General features: G+C 42.1%; 2 protein-coding genes across 3 annotated transcripts in view; both read right to left on the reverse strand.

Moving 5' to 3' along the window:
• skila (SKI-like proto-oncogene a) overlaps positions 1-10,069 on the reverse strand; it is a 33,432-nt gene extending 23,363 nt beyond the window's left edge. Inside the window, exons 1-2 of one of the 2 annotated variants that reach the window (XM_063885995.1) lie at positions 9,925-10,069; positions 6,398-7,679 (exon numbers count right to left, since the gene is read on the reverse strand). In XM_063885995.1, the coding sequence (XP_063742065.1) occupies positions 6,398-7,516 (1,119 nt within the window). In that variant the 5' untranslated portion in view covers positions 7,517-7,679; positions 9,925-10,069. Of the gene's footprint in view, positions 1-6,397; positions 7,680-9,920 lie in introns of both variants that reach the window. The other variant, XM_063885996.1, reaches the window with a different exon arrangement.
• A 4,705-nt stretch (positions 10,070-14,774) lies between these two features.
• Positions 14,775-25,573, reverse strand: part of prkci (protein kinase C, iota) — a 28,983-nt gene continuing 18,184 nt past the window's right edge. Inside the window, 11 exon segments of the mRNA XM_063885138.1 lie at positions 14,775-16,548; positions 17,027-17,142; positions 19,229-19,318; positions 19,592-19,671; positions 20,117-20,242; positions 21,704-21,791; positions 21,914-22,049; positions 22,139-22,225; positions 23,430-23,479; positions 23,481-23,528; positions 25,156-25,332. Coding sequence (XP_063741208.1) covers positions 16,461-16,548; positions 17,027-17,142; positions 19,229-19,318; positions 19,592-19,671; positions 20,117-20,242; positions 21,704-21,791; positions 21,914-22,049; positions 22,139-22,225; positions 23,430-23,479; positions 23,481-23,528; positions 25,156-25,332 — 1,086 coding nt within the window. The 3' untranslated portion in view covers positions 14,775-16,460.

The following is a 25,573-nucleotide window of genomic DNA, read 5'->3' on the forward strand; positions in this document are numbered from 1 at the left end:
GAAGCTGCAAAATAAAGAACTTACAGAACAAGTAATCACCTATCCAAGCTTGGTAAGTTTGTTTCTCACAGTCGTTTGCTTTAGCATCTACTTTCATTTGGTGTGTAGGCTCAAGGTCAAAACTAGCATGGGCCGCAGCAATGAAGCATGCGTGGGTAATTGGATATCTATTAAGGCTGAACAATATGAAGAAAAGAAACTAAAACGTTGGTGAATATTTCAATTCTGCTGCTTTCGGTAAACTGATCAAATATAACAAATAGCTTCTAAAATCAAAAATGTTTTGATTAAAGTTTATATTTAGTAAGTAGCAAGTATTCTACCTTCTCGATGTGTTTATCGAGAAATTGACATCCCCATAAAAATAATCAAATGACAATGTGCAGCCTCAACACCTTTACAAACACTGCAGGCGGAATCCCTTCCATGTGCGAGCCATTATTAAACACGCAAATAAATGACTGGCAAAGTGGAGGGATGGGGATTACTTTAATCGTACAGGCTGACTAGTTTCCCCTGATTCTCTGTGTTTGCCACATGCATAATTGATCAGTGTAGTGGTTGGGCTTAATGTGTTGTGGATGTGCCGGGTGGACACCCAGCGGGACTCGTGACACGCCTTTGATATCCAGTGTTTACCTCCCTGTCTGGGAGACTGGGGTTGTGTGAGAAAATATGAGAGAGGTAGTCTAAGTGCCTATATGGTGTGTGTGGGGGGGGGCGGGGGGGTATATGGTGCTCCCATGGTAAGTTCGTCTCTGGGTCTCTCCATTTATATCTTCATTAATCACCGTTCCCACCGGGAAGGCGGCACAGAAGAGCCTTTCAAATGCAAACGGGCTCGCTCTGTTGCAAACGACACGCACAGGCTGGCAGTCTCCCACAGCCCTTTTACAGTATACCTCCTTTGCCTCAGTCTCCCTACCCCCAAAACACAAACACACACAACCTGCTCGTCTGACTGTCTCCAAGGGAGACCAGACAGTGGCCAGTTAATCTTCTCATCACATCGATTAATTAATACCAGGACTTCCTCATTATTCTGGTCTCATGTAAAACAACCGAGCAAGCTAGTCGGACGTGATGCGTTTCAAGCCCCTTTTCTTCATACAGTCTGTTTGAACTCGTAGCCCATTATGTTTCCCTCTCTTTCACTTGTTCACGCTCTCATTTTCCTTAGAGGCAACAAACTGGTCTGATGCCCTGAGGGGGGAGAGCTAGGGCTCCGTGAACATTCAAACAGGCTGTCAGTCCAAGACTCTTATAAAGCCCACAGGACATTTGGCTGGGAGGGGCTAAGCCAGTTTGTTTAGTCTATGAGACTGTTGGCAGACGTGGCAGAGGCTCCACTGTATCTGGACTGACCTATCTCCGCCTGCTAGTGTGGATCGCTCACATCAATCCTACAGTATCGCATTTTCTTCCTCTGGTGGCAAGGTGGGAAATGAGACCAAGCCGAAACATAACAAGCTGCAGCTGAGGGGGTGGTAAATTACCACCAGTCAACTGACGTTAAATGTTTAAATGTGGGGTTGTAATGCACAGGATAAGCTTTTGTTCACAACAAATCCAAGTGGTGTGGTCAAACTGTGGCCTGTGACGTTTTTAAAACTTGATGAGATTGTTATCTATTGAAGAAAAAGCCTGAGAAGTAATGACTTTGGCGTTCCTCCAGTCAGCTGCAATGCTGTTAAGGAGCTGTGATACTGGCACTGACCTGATGGTGACATACCAGAGGCCCCTCGCCTCAGCTCAGCCCCTCCTACCTTGTGGGGCCCCATTTAGTCCTTTACAACAGGCAGCAAACACTGGCCAAGGCACAGCCTGTTGTGCACAGGGAACACGGACAGCATCCCACACCAAACTACATGCAGGCGTGATCGACTGTAGGTTACTCTGGGCCGGCGTTCAAAGAAGCTGCTGTGTATTCAGTATAAGTGGATAATTGTTCTTTGGAAAATGCACAAACAGACAGAGAAATGTGTATGGGTGTCTTGTAGTGGGGTGTGGGGCAAAGGGAACGCTAGCTGGGGAAATGCGAGCTAGAGGGCCTCTGATTGGACAACCGAGAGGGCTGATCCAGGCTAGATATGTGGTTCAGCTCAGGTCTTGTATAGGTTAATTTTGAACCCTGGGAAAGAGAAACTGGGGCCCAAGCTCCGTGTAACAACCCCATGGCTGTGGACACGGTGTTTCACGGAAGACAACCAACATGTTAAGGCTGTCCTTGACTGACTAAGTCATCTTACACTCATTAAATGTTGTCAATCAATTACTTGAATAAATCAACAGATCAATTATTCCACAAAGATTTCCATCAAAAATACTAAATTAAATCTTGTTTTCACCACAAAGATGATCTTAAGTTTATTGAAAATAAGTCATTTAGCATGAAGAAAGTATTTAAAAAACGAATGAGGAAATAATAGTCTAAGAAAAAATACATCAGTGTCCCTTTATCGATTAAGGAGGGGAGCCCTTCAAGGTGGACAGCTTTGTAGGGCTGTGTCTGAGACCAACTTCTCATCTTCTTAATTTTATACTTTTAACTTCTCTTCTCAGCCTTAACCTCATTTGCTCAAGTGCCTCTCCCAGGGACCACAGTTACCAGTTATTTGTGTGCGTGGCCCTACTTCTGACTGACAGCCTGTGTCAACTGCTAAATATTAAGGCAGGCAACAGCAGAAGCAGAAGTGAGGTTAACTCGGGAGAAACTGATGCACAAGTATGATCACAGACAGGAACTTATGCAACACCGGCTGCGGCCCTGTAACTGAGTCTTCTCATTTCACTCTTCTTCCATTTTTTCCACCCTACCTCTTGGTCCATCGGTTACGCTTTTCAGTGCCTGTGTCATCCGACAGCTCGCTACATCCATCAAGGTCGGAGACCTGATCAATAGCCACTGGCTTTCCTCTCATGCGCCTTGCGGACGCACACAAGTGGTCTTATTGCTCATGTAACGATCGACTTATCGGGTCATTTGGCTGCTTATTTTGTTACTGTCCACTGACGGGGCCCAGGGGGTATTGACTGTTTACAGACACATGTGGGCGACAGCACAGGGGTTAGAAAAAAGGGGAGTGCACACTAAAGGCCATGAGTCAAGATGGGTGAGGATATGAGCCCAAGAGAAGAAGGCAGATGGAAGACTGACGTCATTATAAAGGGAGAGATAGCAAAGGCAGCACAGTGAGCGATTAGAATGCCTGCCAGAATCCAATTAGATACAGCCCAAGAGAATGACTGACAAGCAGACAGACAGACACAGCAGACGGCCCAGGAGACCGCCAGAGAGTGCAGCTGTACTGGTCTGCGGTAATGAAGTCACTGGTTTCCAAATAGCAAATAGGAGAAGCCAGAGAGATGCAGCTGTCTGCCGTCTGTGGCGCAGCCACAGTGTCAGCCCAGCCAGCGAGACACAGACAGAGGAAGGCTGTTCTCTCCGTCTGACACTTCTGACTCTGGGCCAGCACAGCGCCACAAACAAGGAAAATAAGCAACACACAGTTATGTTCACTATGTTCCTCTCCTCGGCAGTCATGCTTGCTAGGGTGGGGGAAATATGTCTAAAATATCATTTCATAATGTTTTCGTGTTTTTCATAACAACATGTCGCTTCTACTTTAGAAACACAGAAAAGTTCAGGATTGTGTTAAATGAAACCAGTAACACCCAAATAGGTATACAGTTAGACTGTAAAAAGTACCTTTGTATCTTGAAATATACTACAGGGGATTTTTTAACATTCAGATGTTTTGAAATACATTGTTTGCTTGCCTGATGACATGCCATGCAAAACAAACAGCCTAAATAAAAAGAATGACGATCATCAAACAGAATTTATATTACTTCCCGACTTGCGAGATATTAAAAAAAATAAAAAAAATAAAAAAAGATTACAGATGATCTTGGCTCAGAGGAAAGTGTCCATCACACCCCCTGAAGGCAAAATAAAATTATGGTATGTCAGTAACCAACGTAACTCTTGAGATAAGGCTTCACCTTGTTGCTGTCTGTTGGTGGCGTCTGTGTAGCAAACTCTATTTACACAGCAGGGATCAATAGACAGGGCTGCAGTGCCTCGAGGCACAAAGCCTCGTTTATAGAGCAGGTCCGGGAGTTTTTAACTGCACCTTCTCAAACTAAACACTCCTAACAGGATATGGGACCAGTAGCCATTCGAGAAGGTGGGGAAAAACCTTCCAGAAGGCCCTCTTGTTTAATTCTCTTCTCTTTTAGAGGTCCCACAGCTCTCCAGTAAAACTATGAACAATTTGTAAATTTGCACATTGACACTTTGTGTAAATAAGGGTGATTGGGAAAAGTGTATGCAGTCGGGGTTAGACCAACATACTGAGGCAAGCCATCTTTCCAAAAAACATGTGTGACTATAAGCTGCCTGGCTGAACCACCACTAACATCCACAGGGATGTGGAAAGTATTAGTCACACAACCAGTGCAGCAGAGGCGGCTGGACAGAGAGTCTGGAGGATGTTCAGGGTGAGAGACATGTCCGTCTACACCACTTCCTGCTCAGTCAAACACACACTTTCAGAACACAAATACACACACATAAACAGAGAGTGGATGGACTGGCTGAGTGAAGCGGGACACTGCCAGTCAGGTCACCTCGTTCTCTGGCTAGTGACCTCACACACCAGTACATCCGCTTCTGTGTGGGGGTGGGGTAGCATCCTCTATGAATGCCAAAATCACCTGCTTCCTCTAGACTCACAGGCAACTGTCTTTCCAGGAATCTGGCCATTTGTGACTTCTACCTGCACAAATATAGCTAAGGTTTCACTTTAAATTTGACAACACTATTTCTGATCAAGCCTCACAAATAAAAAAAACTAAATCAAATCCAAGTCCCTATAGCCCAGCACTAGAGGAAAGAAAAAGAAAAACGGAGAAGCCAGTAAAAAGGAAAATAAATTGACTGACAAATCACTTCTGAGAGAAAAGACAGCACCTGGAACTGTGGTGAGACAGAGGCTCCAGAGAGACAGACAAAGTGTGAAAGAGAGAGACAAAGATGTGTCATACCAGCCTTCAGTTAGCAGCTCATTACACACACTGAGGTTGGCAATGTCTCACACATAAACACACACACACCAAAGACTGTACGACTCATCCACCTTGAGCATATGTTTTCGTATAGTGTGATGCGTCTGTGGTCTGTGTACGATGCCGTTTCCTCTGTGGTATTAAACGTCTCCGCCTTTGAGAAAGAATGTCTACTTCTTCCAAGATGCATACCTTAAACCAAGGCGGAGGAAGAGAGGGAGGACAATTGGGAAGAGGCGAGACAGGAATGCGGTCAGGACGCTAGACGAAACAGCAGACGCGGTATTTCCGGTACACTCAGACACCAAGTTAACCAGAAAAAGCGAAGCATCTCTTTATCTCAAGTACACTAACAATATAAAATGTACTCAAAAAAGGTTGCCAGCAAAGTTAGTGGTGGAGCTCTGGTGTCTTTAAAATGTGCTTTTGCTTGCTAAAACTGACTTTTGCCTAGACAAACTACACAAAACAATAGAAAAGGGGCAGTCCACTATGGTCAGAGGGAGGTCATGAGACATAAACCAGTCAATGGCAGGGAAACAATCTAGAGCTTTTCCCCACACTGAATGCTGCATTCTCAATAGGCTTGCTGTCCTTGCGGCTTAGACAGTGCAGAATAAAAAGATTCTGCCAAAATAATTTGGAAGAATCTGCTGAATTCTGGGTTTTGGTGATAACAAATGCTAATGCAATAAAGCATATTACATGTCAGGTTTGCATGAAGGTAAAATAGGTCACATTGAGGTCTATTATCCAGTCCTCAAGCTGTGGCTAAACATGTTCCTATTTTAAGAATCCCCTCTCTTGGTTTGCAGTAGTTTTTCTTTGTATTTTTTCTCAAATCATGTAGGAATCTGCAAAACAAATTCCAGCTACCTTGGACAAATTAGAAATATTTTTTTAATGACAGTTAGATAAAAGGTTAAACTGCTGATAAATCCCTTTAATATAGGAGGATCAAAGCTGAGCCTCCTATATTGGCCTTTTGTTCAGTGACATTCCCAGTGATATTCCCAGTGACCTCCAGGTGACCTGAGGGGACAAATTATGCACTTCCAGTTCAGCTGTGGCCAGCTGGTCTAACCTTGTCTGATCAGACCTGGCAAGGCAGATGACACCACCTGTCTCAGGCTCATTTAACACATACTAGGTCAACGCAGGTTTAAGAAAACACCAGCTGTAAGGTAGTCTAGTCAAACCTGATGAATGCACAGACTACACCATCCCAAACAATTGAACAGTTTTAAATATTCTTCCTTTCCAGAATAATGATACGTTTCATTTTAATACTAACCAATACGCAAATAGCATTCAGGAGAGCACTTACTTTTTCTAGCGACCTCTTGAGCTGGTAGTGGAACTTCTCTTTGACCTCATCCAGGAGCTGCTTGAGCTTCGGCTCCTCTGGCATGCCTTGGTACTTCCTGGCAAGCAGCAGGTAGCAGGGCCACTTGGCTGAGTCAAAGCCCCAGTGGCAGGTCCTCTTATCGGGTGACTTGTGAGAATGCATGACAAACTTCTGCGGTGAAAAGAGCAACTGGCACTCAATGCACTGGATACAGTGGGCCTCCGGCTGGGTGTAGAATTGGGGCACAAACAGACCCTGGCATTTCCCCAAACACTGGTGCTCCACCTGGAAACTGGCTTCACTCTCTTTCAGCAGGCCCTGGGTTGACAGCTTACCGCTGGGGTCAGAGGGCAATGCCGCCCCAGGACGCAGCAGAGCATTGCACAACCGCTGTGCATCAGTCAGTGTAATGAGGCCACAGGAAGGTGCGTTGAACGGCAATATGCCCAGCACCTTGAGGATGTGCAGCTGCTCAGCATCGCAACGTGAGCAGTAGACGTAGAGCTCATCGCACACAGTGTTGATCTGCTGCAGCGAGAAGTCGCGGAGCACAGAGTTGAGCACCTGGGGCAGGCAAAGGCGCTTCTCTCCCCCGACGACGAAGCAGGAGATAGACTCTCCTTCCAGCAGCGAGTGGGTGAGTTCAGTGGAGCTGTCACAGGGAACCAGCAGAGGGCCCCCTCCCAGAACAGGAGGGGAGGGGAGGGGTGGCATGCCGGCCGGGGAATGCTCGTGGCCGGTGCGGGCTGAGAAGGCAGCTGGGCCCCCGAGGGAACTCTGGCTGCTGAGGGTGAACTGGGCCAGTGTGTGTTTGAGCCCAGGGCTCAGGTCCAGGGCTTTAGCAGAGCCCACCATGTGCAGTTCAGCCCGGCCCTCCACATCCATGTCCTCTTGACACAGATCCTCGATAAACTCCCTTTTCACCTTGGGAGTTTTGGGGAGGGAATCCAAGCTGCGACGCTTCAGGTTGATCTCGGCAATCACTCGCTTCTTGATGGGCGCGTCTTCCAGTCGCTCTCTGTATAGACGTTTCATGTTGCCCTTGAATGAGATCAAGTCTTTGAAAGGGGTGTTCAAACTGGTCTGGGTGCTGGCCATGTTTAGGAACTGTGTTATTGTTGTTTCTTTCAGCTGACTGAGTTCTTGTATTCCTCCAAGCCTTTTTTTTTTTGTCCTTACGTCTTTTCAAATTACACAAATCTTCTGGTAGTGACACACATGCATGATGATGACTGAAGTTTTCTGTGTTCTGATCCGCTTCCTGAGTATAAAAAGAAAACAACAATTTAAAAACCAGGGAAGAGGCAGAAAAAAAGGATTCAGTCACTATCTAAACTATAGCTAATCAATTAATTTCTTGTAGATGAATAAACTAACTGAAAATGATACATAAAAAATGCTTTGGAGCATGAACTAATCCATAAAGAGTTTAAATGTTTTATGACCGCTGTACCGACTGGGGGCTGCAGAGGTCAATGACTGCCCACTAAACCAAATGGCCATTACCATACTTCACACAAACACAAGGCTTTCTCAGCCCTTGTAATTGAACCCAAAAGAAAATTTGCATTAAGGTTTTCAACAAAGGTTTTCAAACAAACTTTTAGGCACGAAGTGAGAATTTTAACAAGGTAAACCAGTTGACCAGACATTACAACCAAAGTGACATTCCCCACCTCTTTCCCCCTCTCCCATTACATAGTTAATGTAAAGCTAATACAATGGTCAAAAACATTTCACTTAGCAAATGAAAGTAGCCTTCCAAACCATATTGTGTCTTTCCCTAGGTCTGCTTACCCCACGCTGACCCCATCAACTCCATGAAAAACAATTGATAAAAGCGTTAACAGCGGTCGTCCCCTTCTCTCAGGCCTTTCACAGCGTGACATACAGCAGTATGGAAAGCGGTGTTTCCCCCTTTTTACTCTTTACTGCGGAATTACTAAATCGACTGTAATAAGGTAAACAACAGTTAGCTCGTGTCCCTAATGTAATACGCTATCTACATCATCATGGATACTGCTGCAATATGACACCAAGAGAGGACAGACCGAATGCATTTAAGTTTATTTATGCAACATTTACTGATAACCCTTCTGTGTCGTGAAATGCATTCGATTTCTAAATATAAAGTTAATGGGGATTACGGCTTGTCAAAACAGGTAAAACGCACATTGGGTAAATTGACCACGATGCCTGTATTTGCATGTTTTGCAAATGTCAGCATAACATCGTTTTTTCCACCGACTGAAACGTTGCAAACCTCGAGCTCGATTCCGGTTGATGTTTGTGGGCGTTTTTAATGGCAAGTATAACCGTGGGCCGAATGAGAAAAAAAACATGTAAACCAGATGATAAACCACTACATTTGGGTCTACGGGGAGCCAGCAGCTTATACTTCAGCCTGCTCGGGACTCCGGTTTGGCTGTAAAGTACCGTAACCTGATCGGTGTATTTTTGTCAGAAATCAAAACACCCGCATTTCTTGGCTAAAATAACACCGCGGAGGTATCCCTCAAACAACCTCACAGCCATAATAGGAAACATTTCCAAATGTCACCTCCACACTGGTATCTTTTTTTTTTTGCCTCTGCAAGGACACCGCGGATAATAATGCTCCTGCTCCATCCCCAGATATCCCCCTCCTCCTCCTCTCTCCAGTCTGCAAACTGTACCTCGCCTTCTCTGCTGGCTCGCCACGACGGCACTGGTATGCAGACAGCGCTGATAATGACATTCACTGTCTGCACTACAGTCTGGGCTGAGAGGGAAGGCACCGCGGTCCGGCGTTACGCACACACAGTGAGGACACGGTGGGGTTGACAACCGCAGAGTTCCCCGTATGTTTAAAAACACAGGTAACCGTTACCCGAAACGGTCAAAGAGCACATTAATTCTTACGCATTTGTGGGTCAACTTATTTCAAATTAATTAAATGTCTTGACACAAAAACGTAAATATAATGCCCATTCGTCTGGAAATACATTAGAAATATTGAATCTTTCAACGTTCATTCTGACGTTAACTGTGCTAACGTTAGCTAGCTTAGCTCCCCCAGCTTACCCCGGCTATAAAGCGGTCTAATCAGCATAGCGGGGGTATGAAGCAGGCTAACACGGTTCTCAAGAGCACAGGCTAACTTAACTCGGTTCACCCAACCAGCAACGAGAGTGACAGTAAAACAGACAAGCAAACACACACTGTGATAACAAGCAGAGTGGGTCCCGACTGAGAAGGACGACCCACTATATTATTAAGGGCGATATAGTAAGCGATAAAACGGGACTTAAAGCGCTAACATTACAGCAGGCTAACCCCCAGAAAGAGAGCGATACAGCAGGCTAACTAACCCTTAGCTCCCCCCTCTCGCTCCGGATCATCGGCTGAACACAGGGACTCAAACTCAACCGTTAAACGTCGCGATCCGTTACAACCTATTTCTAAATACTGTTTGAAAGCACGTCATATAAGATCCATGTTTTGTATTTAATCGAGTGAACACTTGCCTAAAAACGCTGCGCGGTGACGGTCGTCCTCTCTCCAGCGGGGTCTTCTCGGTACTGGAAAAGCCTGGCGGACCGTCAACAAGATGCAGCGAGAGGCTCCACTACAGCCCCGCAACGTCACACTGCACAGAGGCGGGGACGTCACCCGGCTGACGGAAACTATGCGGGGGTGTCTCTCGTCTGCCTGTCTGTCTGACTGACTGTCTGACTGTCTGTTTGACTACTGCGCAGCCTGAGAGATTTTATTTCTCTTAAACAGAGAGAGATGGGGAGAATAACAATGCTAATGTGTTTCGGTCCCTTTAGCTGATTGGTATAGAGAATGTTCAAATGTGTTCTGTATACTTTATATTGTGTATTCCAGTGGTGTAAAGTAAGTACATTTAATCAAGTACTGTACTTACACATTTGAGGGACCTGTGCTTCACTTGAGTATTTCAGTTTTTAGTAACTGTACTTCTACTTGACTATAATTACATGAGGTAAATGGTGTATTTTAACCCCACTACATTTATTTGGTACCACTATTTACCTTTTAGATTTGGATTAATGATGTGATAATCAAAACCTAAATTCATATTTTATTATATTTGTAAGAAATTTCTTGTACAATTTCACAACTTTGAGATGAATAAAGTATCAATATATCTATCTATCTATCTATCTATCTATCTATCTATCTATCTATCTATCTATCTATCTATCTATCTATCTATCGATATATCTATCTATCTATCGATCGATCGATCTATCTATCTATCTAACTATGGTGTTTATCATACAACTATTTATTATTTTTCGAGTCCCTATTTTTAAGAAATGAAGGTCAGCAATCAATCCAACTTTTTCTGCATTTTATTTTTTGCATATGGCACCATCTATTACAATGTTTATAACACAAATGCTATTAAGACCTTTAAGTTATTTATTAATGCAATGTGATGTATATTACACACACTCTGGCATCATTAAAGTTTTTTTTAACCTGTGTCTGTTTTTACTTTTTGTATATAAAAATGTGTAGAGCAACTACATTGAGAAAAAAAAAACTGTGTGGATGGGATTTTAAGAGGTCCTTAAAAGTCATTAAAAAACATCCTTTTGTAAGTATTCTCATCAGGATTTCCACTATAGTATGTCTTTGATTTTGAGGTATATTCCCTCTAAAAATCTACTTTTAGAGCTACATCTTCATGTACCTTTGGCTTGCATCTCGTTGCAGGTCACCTTTCTTGAAGCTTCCTTTGCTTTTATAAACATGACAATAAGCTTCATCTCTCTGTCTCTGGTTAGCTTCCATCACGTTTGTGAAAATGAGAGGATAAGAGAGGGTAAACTCACTGTTGGCAAAAGGGGTGGCTTCTTCTCCCACACCTCCCCCGCACACCCTCACTCCTTTTATGAACCTATCCTCTGCAAAGGGTCAAGAGGTCATTCAGGCCGTCTATTGTGCCTTTAGCGACGATGTGAGTTAATGAAATCTGAGCATGACATGAGGTCAGGAATAAGCTTTTATGAATTATAGCTAATTTCTGTTGAAGTAGTTGAGTGAGTTTACACACTATCATGTATTACTCCTGTTCTTGGCTTGGATCTTTAAATGTTATCATGCTATGTCTACATAAGCTGGGTTTTTTTTGGCTGGCTGACTGACTGACCCACAGTCTGATGTGACACGTCTGTGAGAGCAGAGCGGCTTGATAAAGCTTTGATAAACAACACCGTTAGCCGTTTCGCCGTAGCCTCTCTTTGACAGCAAGGTCAGCAGTTGTATTATGAGAGCAGATGTGCGTACACCCTGTCCAGCCCCAGAGAACAACAAGAGGGACATTGATTTTCCTGTAATAACATCACTCTGTGTACTGCAAGTAAATTAATCTCATATCTGCCATATTGGGACCAACACTGATTGTTCATTAAAGAAACAGCTGAAGGATGAGGTTGTGAAAATGCTGGGATTTACAGAGAATCTCTCACAATGATAAGCTTCTCCATTAGCGGAGACTCTGTCTAACTGTTATTGGACTTAGTACTAAGTGGACCCCGGGGGCCCCTCACAGTCGTTTTCATACATCCTGTCTGGGAATCAATGGGGGATATTGAAATATGTCCCGAGTTGTTCCTTGGTTGTGTTTGTAATTTGCAGTAATGATGCCTGCTTGAAGTGCTGGTCTGAGGTCAGACAACTGCACCACAGAGTCAGGTTCCATAAACTGGCAATCGAGCGTATAAATGACCCAGGGTGTGAACTCATACATCATGTACATTAAAGAAAAACTAAGACTAAGATAGCAGTGTTTTATCCCTTTTTACTCCAACATTTTTAAATGTATTTCTCATTACATAAATTGACAAACATTGGATTCATGATTTCTTAACATATAGGCGAAAATGGTCAACAAATGAATACATTCTCTAGTTAATTGGTAATATTAGAATACACTTTCTTTTACATTTTTAAACACGCACATAAGGCATGATGTAACGCTTACTTTTTGTAAATCAGGGAGAAATCTACAGATCCAAGTAAAGTAACATAAACACCTTAACGTATATTTTTATATTTCTACTCCACTAGTCTGAAATAAGACTTGTTGTGGATGCAGAGTAGCCCAAAATCTCAAAATCAACAGGTGCATCAATACACTGTTCTTAACTCAAATGTCTCACCTTAAGGTATTGAGTGTCTCCTGGCCAATCAATGTATTTTGCAGCATCAGGGTTCCTTCATTATTCTACTGGTAAGTCCCATTCATTCATGTACAGCTTTAGGTGTTTCTGAAGTGTTGGTTATGATGGATAATCTCAAGTGCATCCTAATGATGTTTTTATATCTCAAGCAGCCTCCACTATATCATTACAATCACTTCAGTAGAACGCACCAGTTTAAAGCCACCTAGCAGGAAGGTTGAGACAAGTATATTTAACTACGGAGGCTGAACAACAGCTCACTACCTCGGTGCTACAGACAAGAGCTCCGGTAAATGTAGTGTGTAGTGGAGACCGTGCCAAGTAGAACACGATCCACCTGAAACTGCAGTGTGTGTTTTACTAAGGGATTGCATTTAGCACCGAGTAAGATTCTTCTGCTGCCTAATTAATCCCTTCAGGGACAGAATAAAACACCAAACAAGATAAGAGCAATTAAAACAGAATGTTTTTTCAGATCCGCCTTCGTTTTACATCATTAATTATACAAGGTTAGTCTTCTCTATGTCTTCCACCGGGTGATGGGGAGCCACAGAGCCTGGGGAGGTGAGTACCCCCCCTCCCCTGTTCTCCATCGGAGAGGGCACAGGAACAATGTCAAACACACCATCATGGGAATACAGAATTATGCAAAGACATTTATCCTCGTCCTGCGTGCGGCAATGCTGTATTTTTCTCGTGTCGTAGTACAAGTGCAGTTATTTTTTGCGAAATCTGACTCAATTGAGACAATACACAATGGTTACAGTGGAGCAGGATGTGTAATAACCCTCACACAATGGGTTTCTATCCACCATTGTTCGACTTATTGCAGCACACAAATCAATCCGTTTTATTATTTCTGACACATCATCATTTCCACGAACCTTTTTCATTCACCTCTCAGCACTGTGTGTTGGGGGGCGGGGGGGAGGGGGAGGGCAATGGTGTCAATGACCTTTTCACTCCCGGGTACACCGAGGGCCTTCTAAAGCTGGCCGGTCACGTGAGCAGTGCAGACATGCAGCTGGAGTGGAAAAGCTAAAGCTTAACGACTCAAGCCTAATTCCTCTCTCCAGGCGCCCAGGAGGGTCTGAGAGCTCAGGTCTGGTCCCAGCAGTAAAACCCTCATAAGATGGTGTGAGTTTGTGCAAAAAGGGTTACTCTCCAGAGTGCAGTGCACTATTTTTTCTCCAAATCAGTCCACTTTTGAGTGGGTCTGAGTCATTTCTGATCACAAGGTTTTCTTTAGTTACACATCTTAAAAAGCAGGGGCATTTAGGCAGTGTTAGGGACAGCAATTTTGGACTGAAATGAATCAACTGGTATGATTTTCATGAAAATGTGTGAAAATACTCCTGAAGCCTACTATCTTTTGTTACCCTCAGACTTTTCCATTAGCACCACCATGAGGTGGACATATTTAGTTTTTGGGCAAAACTACTGGACGCAGTGCCATAGACTGTACATATTCATGGAGCCCACAAAAATAATCCTATATAATTGGTGATCCTCTCAATTTTCCTCACTGGACATCACATTTTAAGTTTTCATGTGTGTCTATACGTGTATCTTTGGACTTTGCATCTTCTTTTTGTTGTTCGTGTGGCAACTTTCAAACATTCCTTGGATAATTTTCCCTACTTATGCCCAAAACAACCATTTTTAAAACGAGGATAGCTCATTTGAATTATAAATAAGATATCTTTTACATATTTCTATTGTAACTTTCTTCTATTCAATATTTTATTGACATCCCTGAGGATAAAAAAAAACAAAAAGAAATGAGAAAACACTGCACCCAATTATTCTTTACTTTGGCAAACAGAAAATTACGCTTAACAAGTTATTTAAACACTTTTCGTGTTTACATTAACGGGCACTTTTGAGATTCGGTTTTGCTCTTGCATAATGTTGCAGGACTTGTGAGAGACAGACTCAAAAAGGATTGGTTAATATTGGAGCAGCAGAAGCTCAATTATCCTGAATTTTAGTCCATAGTATGTCCCAAAAACACTAAATCCTACATTTCCCATAATGCAACTCAGAAGAATCAGTTTTCATGCGCTGAACAGCACTCCACATGACAAGTAAATCGACTTGAGTAAAATCAGCGAGGTGACAGTTAAGATAGATGACAGACAGACACAGACACGAGCACGTATTAACACAAGGAGAGAAATAAAACGTTTATTTTATCGTCTTTGTTTTTTCTTTGCACACAAATAATAACTGTCAGCAGAGTCCTTTGGGTGGTAAACATCCCAAAAAACACAACAAATACAACAAATAGTGTTTCCATTGGGTTCCCCCATTAACATTTAGGAATCAATGTAGTGATACAAAAAAGATTCAAAATTAAATCTGATCCACCAAAAAAAGTTACAAAAAAAGCTAAAGTAACTTATGTAACCGATGAACGAGTCCCTCAAAGAAGAGTCTGGAGGTCCATCATGCACCGTCACTGAGTGTCATTACAGTCGGGGGGGGGGGTTGTAGTGTAATGTTTTACAGGGAAGCTCTACATAGCCCTAATGCCTCCAAGCCGTTTTACAAAATGGGTAATGGTAGATAAAATGGATGCAGTTTACAGTCAGCGCTGCGTTGTGGCTTTCTGACCGAGCTCTCGTTTCAGCAATCATTTAAAATGTTGATTTACAACAGAAGACAAACATGGAATGGATAAAGTACAAAAAAAGATGACCGACCATACGTTTCAGAATGGCATAGTATTAAAATTAACAAAAGAAATCTGAATATATAAATTCTATGACTTGGGACAGAACATTGTGTATACTGTCCCTTTTTAATTCGTACCAGCAAGACATTCTTCAGAAAAATGCTTTTTTTTTTTTGGTCCTCTGTGAATGTATATGTAATGGATGGTCTGCACAGCAAAATGTAACCTGTGCTCCAGCGTTCAGGTATGATGTGCTTCTCTTCCAGCCCACTTCCCTGCAAAGCGAGCTCTTTCATTCACAGTTTGAGAGCGTTAACTCATTGTTAGCGTTGGTTGGATGCTGCTGTATACGTTCCTTCATTCTGGGGAGAAGGGACTTGAAGCAGACGCCTTCTGCTTTCCAGATGTCGTGTATTCCATAAAGCCTGAACCTTTTTTGGCTCTGTTACTCAGGCAGGACATGTCACACATTAGAACAACATATATAATGATGTTGTTAAATAAAACATGAGAAAATATATAGATTTTTATCTTTTTGTGTTTTTTTTTTAAAAGGCTAGTGTTATGATATGTTTTCCTCTACAGAATGGATGTTGAATGTTGAAGCTGAATCCAAAAACGACTTTATGATGATGATGATGATGATGATAGGTGTCCGCTTTGTCTGCCCTGTGGCTTGAAGCTAAAAAGGCCTTGTCTAACATTTATAGTAGATTCATATATGTACAAATAAAATATGCATGGAAACACCCCACCAGCTGGAAGGAGAGGATGTTCAGTTCATCTGTTGGGGGTTTAGCCTCACCCCCGCCCCCGATGTACAGCGACCTTGGAAGAACTTTGTAGCCTCGTCAGCTACCGCTAAAGAGGCCCCGATGAGATAATCGATATCAGTGCAGATTTACATGATATAAAAATAATTAAGAAGGTAGACTTAAGGGCAAGTGGTTATAAATGGCAGAGTGTGAGACTGGTTTTGGCAAATAAGCGTTCTGCTGTGCATGTGCGGCCCTCCAACAGGAGGATGATGTCACCGGTTGTCCCATAACCATGCAGCCTGAAGACACTGAGACGCCACGTAACACGTGCATGAGAGTGTGTGTGTGTGTGTGTGTGTGTGTGTGTGTGTATGTGGGTGGTGTGTGTGAGAACAGACGTTGTGGCTCTGTCACACACACTCCTCCGCCGACATCAGGAGTGGGTTGATGTATTCGAATCCTTCGAACTCAGACTGGTCAATCTTCTTAACCACATCACTACAATGAGGAAAAGAAAAAGGTAAATATTAATACTAATCGTTTGAAGCTGGAATTTAAATTGTGAATTTTTAAGATTACCTTGTATGTTTTCATGTTACAAAACATACCTCTTCAACCCATATTCTGTGGCACTTAGCCTTTTCAAAACAACATTATTTAGTGCGGTCCAAACCATATTTAGACTAATGACTTGAGAGTTGCTTAGAGAAATAAAATCATATGTTGTATCTGCATTCACATTCATTTTATACCCAAATGACTTTAATAAAAGAAAGAAAAGAGTAACTAATTTAATCAAATAAATCCAGCACTTCAAACAGAGCGTGTACTTAGATTTTTTAAAGAAAATTACATGATAAAATATGAACAGAGATTCAAAGATTCATTTGAAAACCTCACTAAAAGCTAACTAAAAAAACGTACATTCAGTAACGTCTTGCTTGTATAACATAAAAAAGATAAAATGGGGACTCACTCGTCATCAGGCGTGAGCTGGATGGGCTCGTTTGTGAACTGAGCGTCGAAGTTATCCAGTCCGAACTCGCCTGATATGTTGGGCTTGAAAGGCGGGACCACCTGCTTCTGCTCCAGCTGGAACAACAACACAGGGACCAGGTGAGAACACAACCAGCTTATCCTCCTCTACTGACATAAAAAAAACAATCAATATTTAAACTGAATGGAAATATTGGTGATTGTCAATCGACAATTCCTCCTCAAGTATTTGGATTATCGATTAACAATTTGAGTTATTTGTCAATTAAAATGACAAACTGTCTCTGGCTCCTCTAAAGGATGGCTTTGTTGCTTTGTCATGGTCAGAGATTAGAACACAGAAAACAGTTGAGCCACAGAAATGTCATTTTAAAAGTAATTTTTCATACATAATGTCATAAAATGCAGCTTTCAGCGTCACAAATATGGAGGTGTTCTGTTTTAAATCAATGAACTGGATATCTTTGCGTTTTGGACTGAAGAAACAAGACATTTAAAGACGTTTAGGAACTGGCATCGACATGAGCATCTTTCTTTGGTCCTCCTTCCACCAACTATCAACATTTTCTTTCCGTTAGTAAATACTACAGCAGAGTATTCATTGTTCCATTTAAAACAGTGACTTAAACCTCGATGACGCACTTGCACTCCTCCGGTTTCAAATTTCACAGGGTAGAGGTAACCCTCATCTGTCTCTGAAGTCTTACATGTCTGTAGGAATCCTCCCCCTGCAGGCTAATAGGTGCACTGCAGGGGACACTCAAATTAGAGGTATGTGTGAGATGGGGGAGAGAGGGAGCTGGGAGGGGTGTAAACTGACACTCCAGACACCGTGACAGACTGGTGAGGATCAAGACCGAACAGGGAGAGAAACAGGTCATGGTGAACTCTGTCTGTCCGTCTGTTCATTCATGAAGGTTACATCATATGCTTTTTGGCAATGTGTATACAGTACATGCACATACATACAAGGCTAGAAGTTGTACTTTAGTTTTAGTTGGGAACTGAATCAAAGTGACCAGTTTAATTTGGTTCATTAATATTAAAATAAATCATAAAATTTAAAGTTCACGCCTTTTAGATATTACAGTGATAATCATGATTATACATTTAGTATGAAATGAATAAGCAGCAGACACAAACAAATGAAATGTTAACTGTTGTTATAGCTCTTTATATCAATACGCAACACAAACACTAATTCAACTGGTGTTAGTCCAAGTTGTACCTTCATGAAACTGGCAAAAACTTTTCAGTGTTTGTCTTCCATTTGCGAATGGAAGGTGAACCTTGTTGATAAACAATTTATTGTTGCTGTTGTTTTCTCATAGTCCCTGTCACTCAGTGATCTGTCTCCTCTCCATCTCTGGCCCCCCCTCTTGAACTATCTGCGGTTTTTCTGCCCTGTTTTTTTCCCTCAGTCCTCTTAACTCTCTGTCTATCAGCTATTTTTCAGAAGGACACGTCTCCGCTCTGACATTCTCTTCGCCTGCAGGGCAGCAGAGATCCAGAGAGGGAAGGTGACCCGACGCACTTAGATTTGACCTTCAGCGTCTGATGGCAACTTTCTCTTTTTCCTCCTCTGTGTGATCGATATATGGATTTATTTTGACCTTTCGGCACCCGGTGTGCTCCAGTTCGGTTTTCCTTCATTAAAAGTTATGATTAAAATCTTGTGCCACATTATGAACACCGTTTTGCTTTTTAATTGTATAATCATTTGGGCTCTGTTAATACACAGGGCTTTCATTTGGCGAGGGTATGTGTTTTATTCCCCAAAAATACTGGAAGTTCCACTCATAAGTCTCTAACAAATTGTGTAGCCAAAATATAGAAAGTTAGAAAATGAACCAAAAGATTATTGACATTTTTCTACCAGACATACACGTGATTTTTACCCTGTTTTCCAGGAAAAATAAAATTCCTCTAAATCAGTGTGGTTGACATCCCAGATTTAAAAGTGGTGGTTTCATTGAATTGTGATAATAAATTGGTTAAAATTCTAAAAATGAAGAAATACTTACTAATACTAGTTTTTCTGTTGCAGAATTTTTGAGTTTGCGATCGTCAAAGCAACTTTCTTAAAGTGCGGTACAGTTAGGGTATAAGGCGAAGAAAGAACGCAATGCAAGAAACAGTCAAATGGAGGGAAACATGGAGAGGATCGAAGTGAGTGACTCACAAGGTCCCAGTCGACGTTTCGGAAGAACGGATGGCCCATTATGTCGGCGAAGCCTGTCTGAGGGTGGCAGCCTAGACGTTCCTTTGGATCCTGTGGGAGTGAGAGCGAAAGGAGGGTGAGAGACATTTTGAGGAAGATTGTGGAGGAGACAAGAAAGGTGAAGAGGGTGAGAAAGGATGAGTGATTTAGGTGAGGGGGAAAGTATAATGGAGAGGTGCAAGAGCCACATTGAGACTCAGAAGAGCGGGAGTGGAGAGAAGGAGGATACGAGAGGGTGAGAGATGGCGTTTGACATCATAATGTCATTCTCAGAGAGCCAGCGACACGGTTTTGATTGATCCAGGCCTGCCTGACCCTTCTTACCTTGTTGAGGAATCCCTTGAGGACGCTGGCGGCTTTGACAGACAACGAGCGCGGGATTCTGATCTGTTTTTCCAATATTACTGCAGGAGGTGAGAGGAAAAAGGGGAGGGGGGGTGAGAGAGGTGGTCTCTTGAGGCTAAAATGACATAACATGGCACCGACACTGCTGCAGTTATGAGAACAGAACACCTTTCAATGAAGTGTCAATGGCTTCTGATGAAATATGACTTCAGTAACGTTTTAAATCCCCTTCAATCCAACACACTCCTGGCAGTTATGAGAAAACACTGACACGTTTTTAGAGAGTATTTACAATGAAACAACAACATGCATTCACACATTCCTCCGTAACAGATGGCATGTGCCTGGCTCTGGGAGAAGCGGCCATTGGAAAGGTGACAACAAAAAGGTGTGACATGTTTCCACTGTGCAGTGTGTGTGTGTGTGTGTGTGTGTGTGTGTGTGTGTGTGTGTGTGTGTGTGTGTGTGTGTGTGTGTGTGTGTGTGTGTGTGTGTGTGTGTTACCTTGGAAGAGGTAGTCTTCTGTGTTCTGGTCCGGGTTGTCAGAGCTGCCGACGATGTCAAAGGGCGACCGGCCCGCCATCATCTCGAACATCAGCACGCCCAGCGCCCACCAGTCCACACTGAAACCTGAAGAGAGAGACACACACACACACACATTATATTTATGACAAGATGGCAACACAAGTGGTGCGGCTCTGCTCAAATGACTTTTGGTACCACGCACTACAGTCTATTTTTTCCTCCCACTGTGGATAGTGTAGGAGGGAAGATCAGCTGATATAGCAAAAGCAAATACACTCCGGCAGTATTATGTTAAAACGCTGACATTAAACGATGTCATAAAAAATGCATTATTTTCAAGATCATCTGAGGGTGACCTATTGATTTACTGCTGAAAAACTACAACTCAAACATGTGGGATGACCAGGTGAGGCAGAAACAGTGATTCAGTGAGTGGCAGCGTAATTCATCTGACAATAACATGTGTATCACAATGTCAATGTTTAAGAAAGGAGAGTAAAAAGGTCCGATAATGAGACGTGTTAGCGCCAGCGCTTAATGACTGAACCGGAGCATTTAGAAACCTTTCATAACGATTCATTTTGGTATGGTTTCTTGCATATAACTCCCCCTTTAAAGAAAGAATGGCTCTTTCTTATTGTTGTTGAACTCAATAAATCAGTCTTAAAGTGTTTTTAATTGGTCTCTGGCTTTGCAGGCAGGGCTCATACAGTAGCACACGTGTAATTCAATCAGTCTTAATTATTTTGTTTATCTGAAAAATGTCTTCCAAAAAAACCCAAGTGTTTCTGGTTTGCATTTCCCCATTAAGCAGTAAAATGGATTACACATAAGCTGGGGGGTCTAATAATTACAGTGCGTCCAACAGGGATATTATCCATCCACATAAAGCATTTCTGAGAGGCAAACCGTTATTTATTTTCTTGTCGTTGTGGAAAAAGCATTGTTAACAACAGCTTTGTTCTCCTGTAATTTCTGACGGAGCTTAACCAGAAAAGCACTGCATCTGTATCAGTGGATCTTATTGCTATGATACCTCTTTTGGTAACCACGGAGATTTATTTTCTATTTTTACTGTATGTACGAATAGATGTTTTTTTAAAGCAGCACTCAGTTATGAAGACTAGATCTAACCTCTGTTTCTAATGGCTGTTACACACTTTTATTCATATATTCATACACGGCAGTCATCTTTAACCACATCAATTTGACCAATACACTCTAAATAACGAGTGTATATAAAGCAGCATTCATTCAAAGGGCGCCACATTACTTTGGTGATTAATTAGTTGTCTTTCAAGAGTTTTAGCTTTTTTTTTACGTGTGTTTTGCTCATGTGTAGCTACCATTTTCACATTATTGAGGGGGCATTCATCCTTTTTTATTTCTATGGTATGTTTTCCAATTTAGATGATGACTTTTTAAGTAGTTTGCACCATTGTATCATCCATAATAACGACACAGATGGTCAGCCCACAGGCATTACTGTATAATGCCCCCTATATTGTATCAGGGTAATGAAAAGGATAACATTTCTGCTAAGTGCAGGTGTGTTGTAATGCTTACCGTAATCCTCTCCTCTGAGGATTTCAGGGGCGATGTAATTGGGGGTACCACAGAAAGTGCTCGTTGTATCGCCTGGCCTCAAGCCCTCCTGCAAAAACAAAACGATCATCAGCGGCAGGATCATCTTAGGGGGTTGTAAGCAGACACCTATACAGCTTTGCAGGTGCTTTTATCCAAAGTGCATTGTGGGATCATTACTGCAATCCACACCTTGCACATGCCGTAGTCTGTAAGTTTGATGTGTCCCTCAGAGTCCAGCAGCACGTTGTCCAGCTTCAGATCTCTGTAGATGATTCCTCGCTCGTGAAGGTAGTTGAGAGCCAGACTGATCTCTGCTGAGTAGAATCTATAAAGGAGGTATATTCATTATTAATTACCTCGACAAAGACAAAATCAAGGTAATTTATTTTGATGAGATTCAAGACAAAACTCTACCTGGCGTGTTCTTCTGGTAGTTTCCTTTGTCTCTGCATGTGGAACATGAGATCTCCACCGTTCACATATTCAATAACGAAGAACAGTCTGGCAAAAGAAGCACATTTTACAAAAAGGCTTTAACAATTAGCAGTAAATAACACACACTGTTCCTCCAATATTAGAAGAGATTTGGTTATTTTACCTGAAATGTAATTCTATCTACATCCACTTGCACACATCCACCTAATACAACATCTTGAACACACATGTCAGGTACATCTGAACTGAAACATATATTGAAGGATCTGCCACTTTTAATGTCAGGAGGAAGAGGTCAGTATTTTATCTTTAATTCATCTTTAAGGGGTTTACAAAATCTGTAAAAAGAGTATCTCAATTTCTTTAGCTTAAAAGAGTTTGGTACTTCCTTGATTGATATATGATTTGAAGTTTTAAAAGGGTAATGTCATGTACTTCATCGCACCAATCAGGACTTTGAATCAAAATGTAATGACAGTTGTGGGGTTTCCTGTATTCTATCCACTATCAAAACAAATCTGATTAAAATCACTTTTTCAAAGTTCAACTCTTCTGGGATTTTCTGTAGCTGTTTAGGTTATTTAGTCATTGCTATTAACCGTTAGTGAGTCATACCTATGATTTAAAGTCAGGTGTGAAACCACAGTGGGGATATTCCTGGCACTCTTGCACTGAACTTTACAAAATGTTAATTAACCTTCAACAGACCTCAACCACAGCATCAGCAAGGGAGGATGTGATGCATCATTTTCAAACTATCATATTTACCGTATTGTGACGCACTGACAAATAGTCAGAACTTATTGTTTTGTAACTATGTTCATTGAAAAACATCTTGAGAATCTGCCTCTTGTCCTTCTGTAACATTTTCTATGCTGTGGGAGCAAGCAGTCACCTGGCAACGTCTGAGTAAACAACTATTTCAAGAATATATAAAAGAAAACTCATCAAAAGCTGGTTATTTTTTACAAATTCCTGCAAGTTTGGATGAGGTCGGTTTAGTCATGGTTTAGTTATAGTTTATTTGTATTTTCTTTTAACCCCACTTTCACAAGTAAATTGACACATAAGGGCTGTAAGCGGTTCCCTTGGTGTAAATACAGTACCAGATGTAATCATTCTCTTGTTATTCCTTATTTCTCTTTGAATTGGTACACATTGTGAAGAAGTCATTCTGATTAAATTCTTGTACATTGTCCTTGTTCAGCCCTGGGACAATAGAGACAATGTTTAAAAGAGAGAAACATTTTCCTGACTGAGATGCCCTCACCTGCTTTCCGTCTGAAAACAGGAGTGGAGGCCGACCAGGAAGGGATGATTAGGAGGCCTGCTCGAAAACGTGCTTTTCTGTTTGGACCCAGTCGATGTCCTGGAGGAGAAACATACACAGAGATACACCCCAGGAGTAAATCAGAGAGCATTCTGACAAAACTACCCTTGAACTTATAAGAGCTGAATAAGCACAGTGGTTGATCGACCCTCCTGTGCAGATAGAGACCGGGGTTGGCAGCTGTGAGATAAAGGGCTGAGGCAGTAGAAGCAGGTTTCTATCGATGGTCGTGTGTGTGTGTGTGTGTGTGTGTGTGTGTGTGTGTGTGTGTGTGTGTGTGTGTGTGTGTGTGTGTGTGTGTGTGGACACGGATGAGGCTCACACTGACAGAGCAGGGACAGCAGAACACTTGAGCATTGATCGAGAGGCACTTGTCAGTTTGTCAATCACGCTAAGTGCGTCTAATCAAGGCTAACTACTCCCATTGCCTCTGGCTGTGCTGCTACATGTGTTCGTCCAGATCAATTTCTGATGACATGATGGTTTATCTACACCTTCTTAGAGAGACTGATGGCGTGGAAGAGGTCTGTCATCAACACTCAAAGTGCTTGAAACAAGAGACACAAGGCCGGCGTTCAATCACACGAGGCGAATGTTGGTTGTGCTATGAATAACAGCGGCCATTGATTGGGCTAATTGCATTAATTAAACATGGCAGGGACAGGAGACTGATGACTTCACTGTTAACTGATCATCTCACTTCTCAATAGATGAAGGGGTATCTTAAAGGGACCGTTACGCTTTGAGATATTGTTCATGTTTCCTCAATAAAGACTACAAAAAATCACATAAATGTATTGTATTAAGTCACTTGTTTGACTATTAACCAATAAGTGAGATTAAATGAAATGCTTGGAGCTGAAGTCATTAATTGATTAATTGATAAGTAGATGAAAGAATATGAATGATGCCAACCTCTTAATGCGAGGATGTGCTGCGTTTCTATGCATGAAAATATTTACATGTATAGAGAACGAGACAATTGAAGGCGAGTTGAAATATGAATCAAATATTTTTTATGGTAACTCGTTTGTTGATGAAAACGTCTTGGTTGACATAAAGTGCTTTTATTTCAACACTTCTTGGTAACATTTATTAACCCTATACTGACTTATTTGTCATTTTCCTACAAGGTAAAACGTTAAGCATAGGACTAGTGAGTTCCCTCCCGTAAATATTGCATTTCAGTTGTTTTTGAGACTTCGGTGAAGAGAATTACAATTTTGGAACCGTTAATTCATTATACATCCATGGTTTAAGTTATGGTTTAAAGCTTTAGGCCATGTTCAGGTAAGTCAGTCTTGTTAACGACCGTGTCACTGAGTTAGCACGTGTTGTAAACCTCACCAGCTTTTTTCTCTTTGTAGATGCCTGTAGTGTGAGAAAGAGGCAAAATATGATGTCTAAGAGAGACTGCGAATCAGAGAATCAACAAGGGAGCTGTTGATGGAGGAACCCTCTGTGGAAACCTAACCCTAAATAACAAAAAAATAAACTATATCATATCCAATTTGTGTCTGCAAATGAAGTACTATGAATACTAAATATAGTGTACAGAATGAATCATTTTCCTGAGTCTCCTGCAGTCTTTGGGCACGAAACCAGCATTTCTCTGTGTCTGAGTTGACTTCACTTTGATGGTGCGTCGAACATCCGTGTTGTTTACCTCGTCGTCATTGACCAGCTCCTTCTTCACCACCTTCATGGCGTAGATGCGCTCCGTCTTCTTCAGCTGCACCAGCAGCACCTTGGCGTAGCTACCTCTGCCGATCACCCTCAGCAGGTCGAAGTCGGCCAGGCCCAGACTGGAAGGCGATTTCCCAGTGTCTCTACTACTCCTGGCCTGGGGGGCGGGGGCGGTTAACACAGAGATGATGTGATAAACACAAAGTCAACTATTTGACAATTGATCATGCAACGTTTACGAACATCAGCTCTCAACACAATTTCCTTTTCTGACAAACTATCAATACAGCTGGTCATTTGGTTTGTGCATGAAGGTGATTTCCTTTGGGGGGTTTGTAAAGATCTAACAGCACCACATTTAAAAAGAAGTAAATCTAAGCAATGACTTTCCTGTCGGT

This window comes from Eleginops maclovinus, chromosome 6, assembly GCF_036324505.1.
Source record: "Eleginops maclovinus isolate JMC-PN-2008 ecotype Puerto Natales chromosome 6, JC_Emac_rtc_rv5, whole genome shotgun sequence".
NCBI classification, from domain to species: domain Eukaryota; kingdom Metazoa; phylum Chordata; class Actinopteri; order Perciformes; family Eleginopidae; genus Eleginops; species Eleginops maclovinus.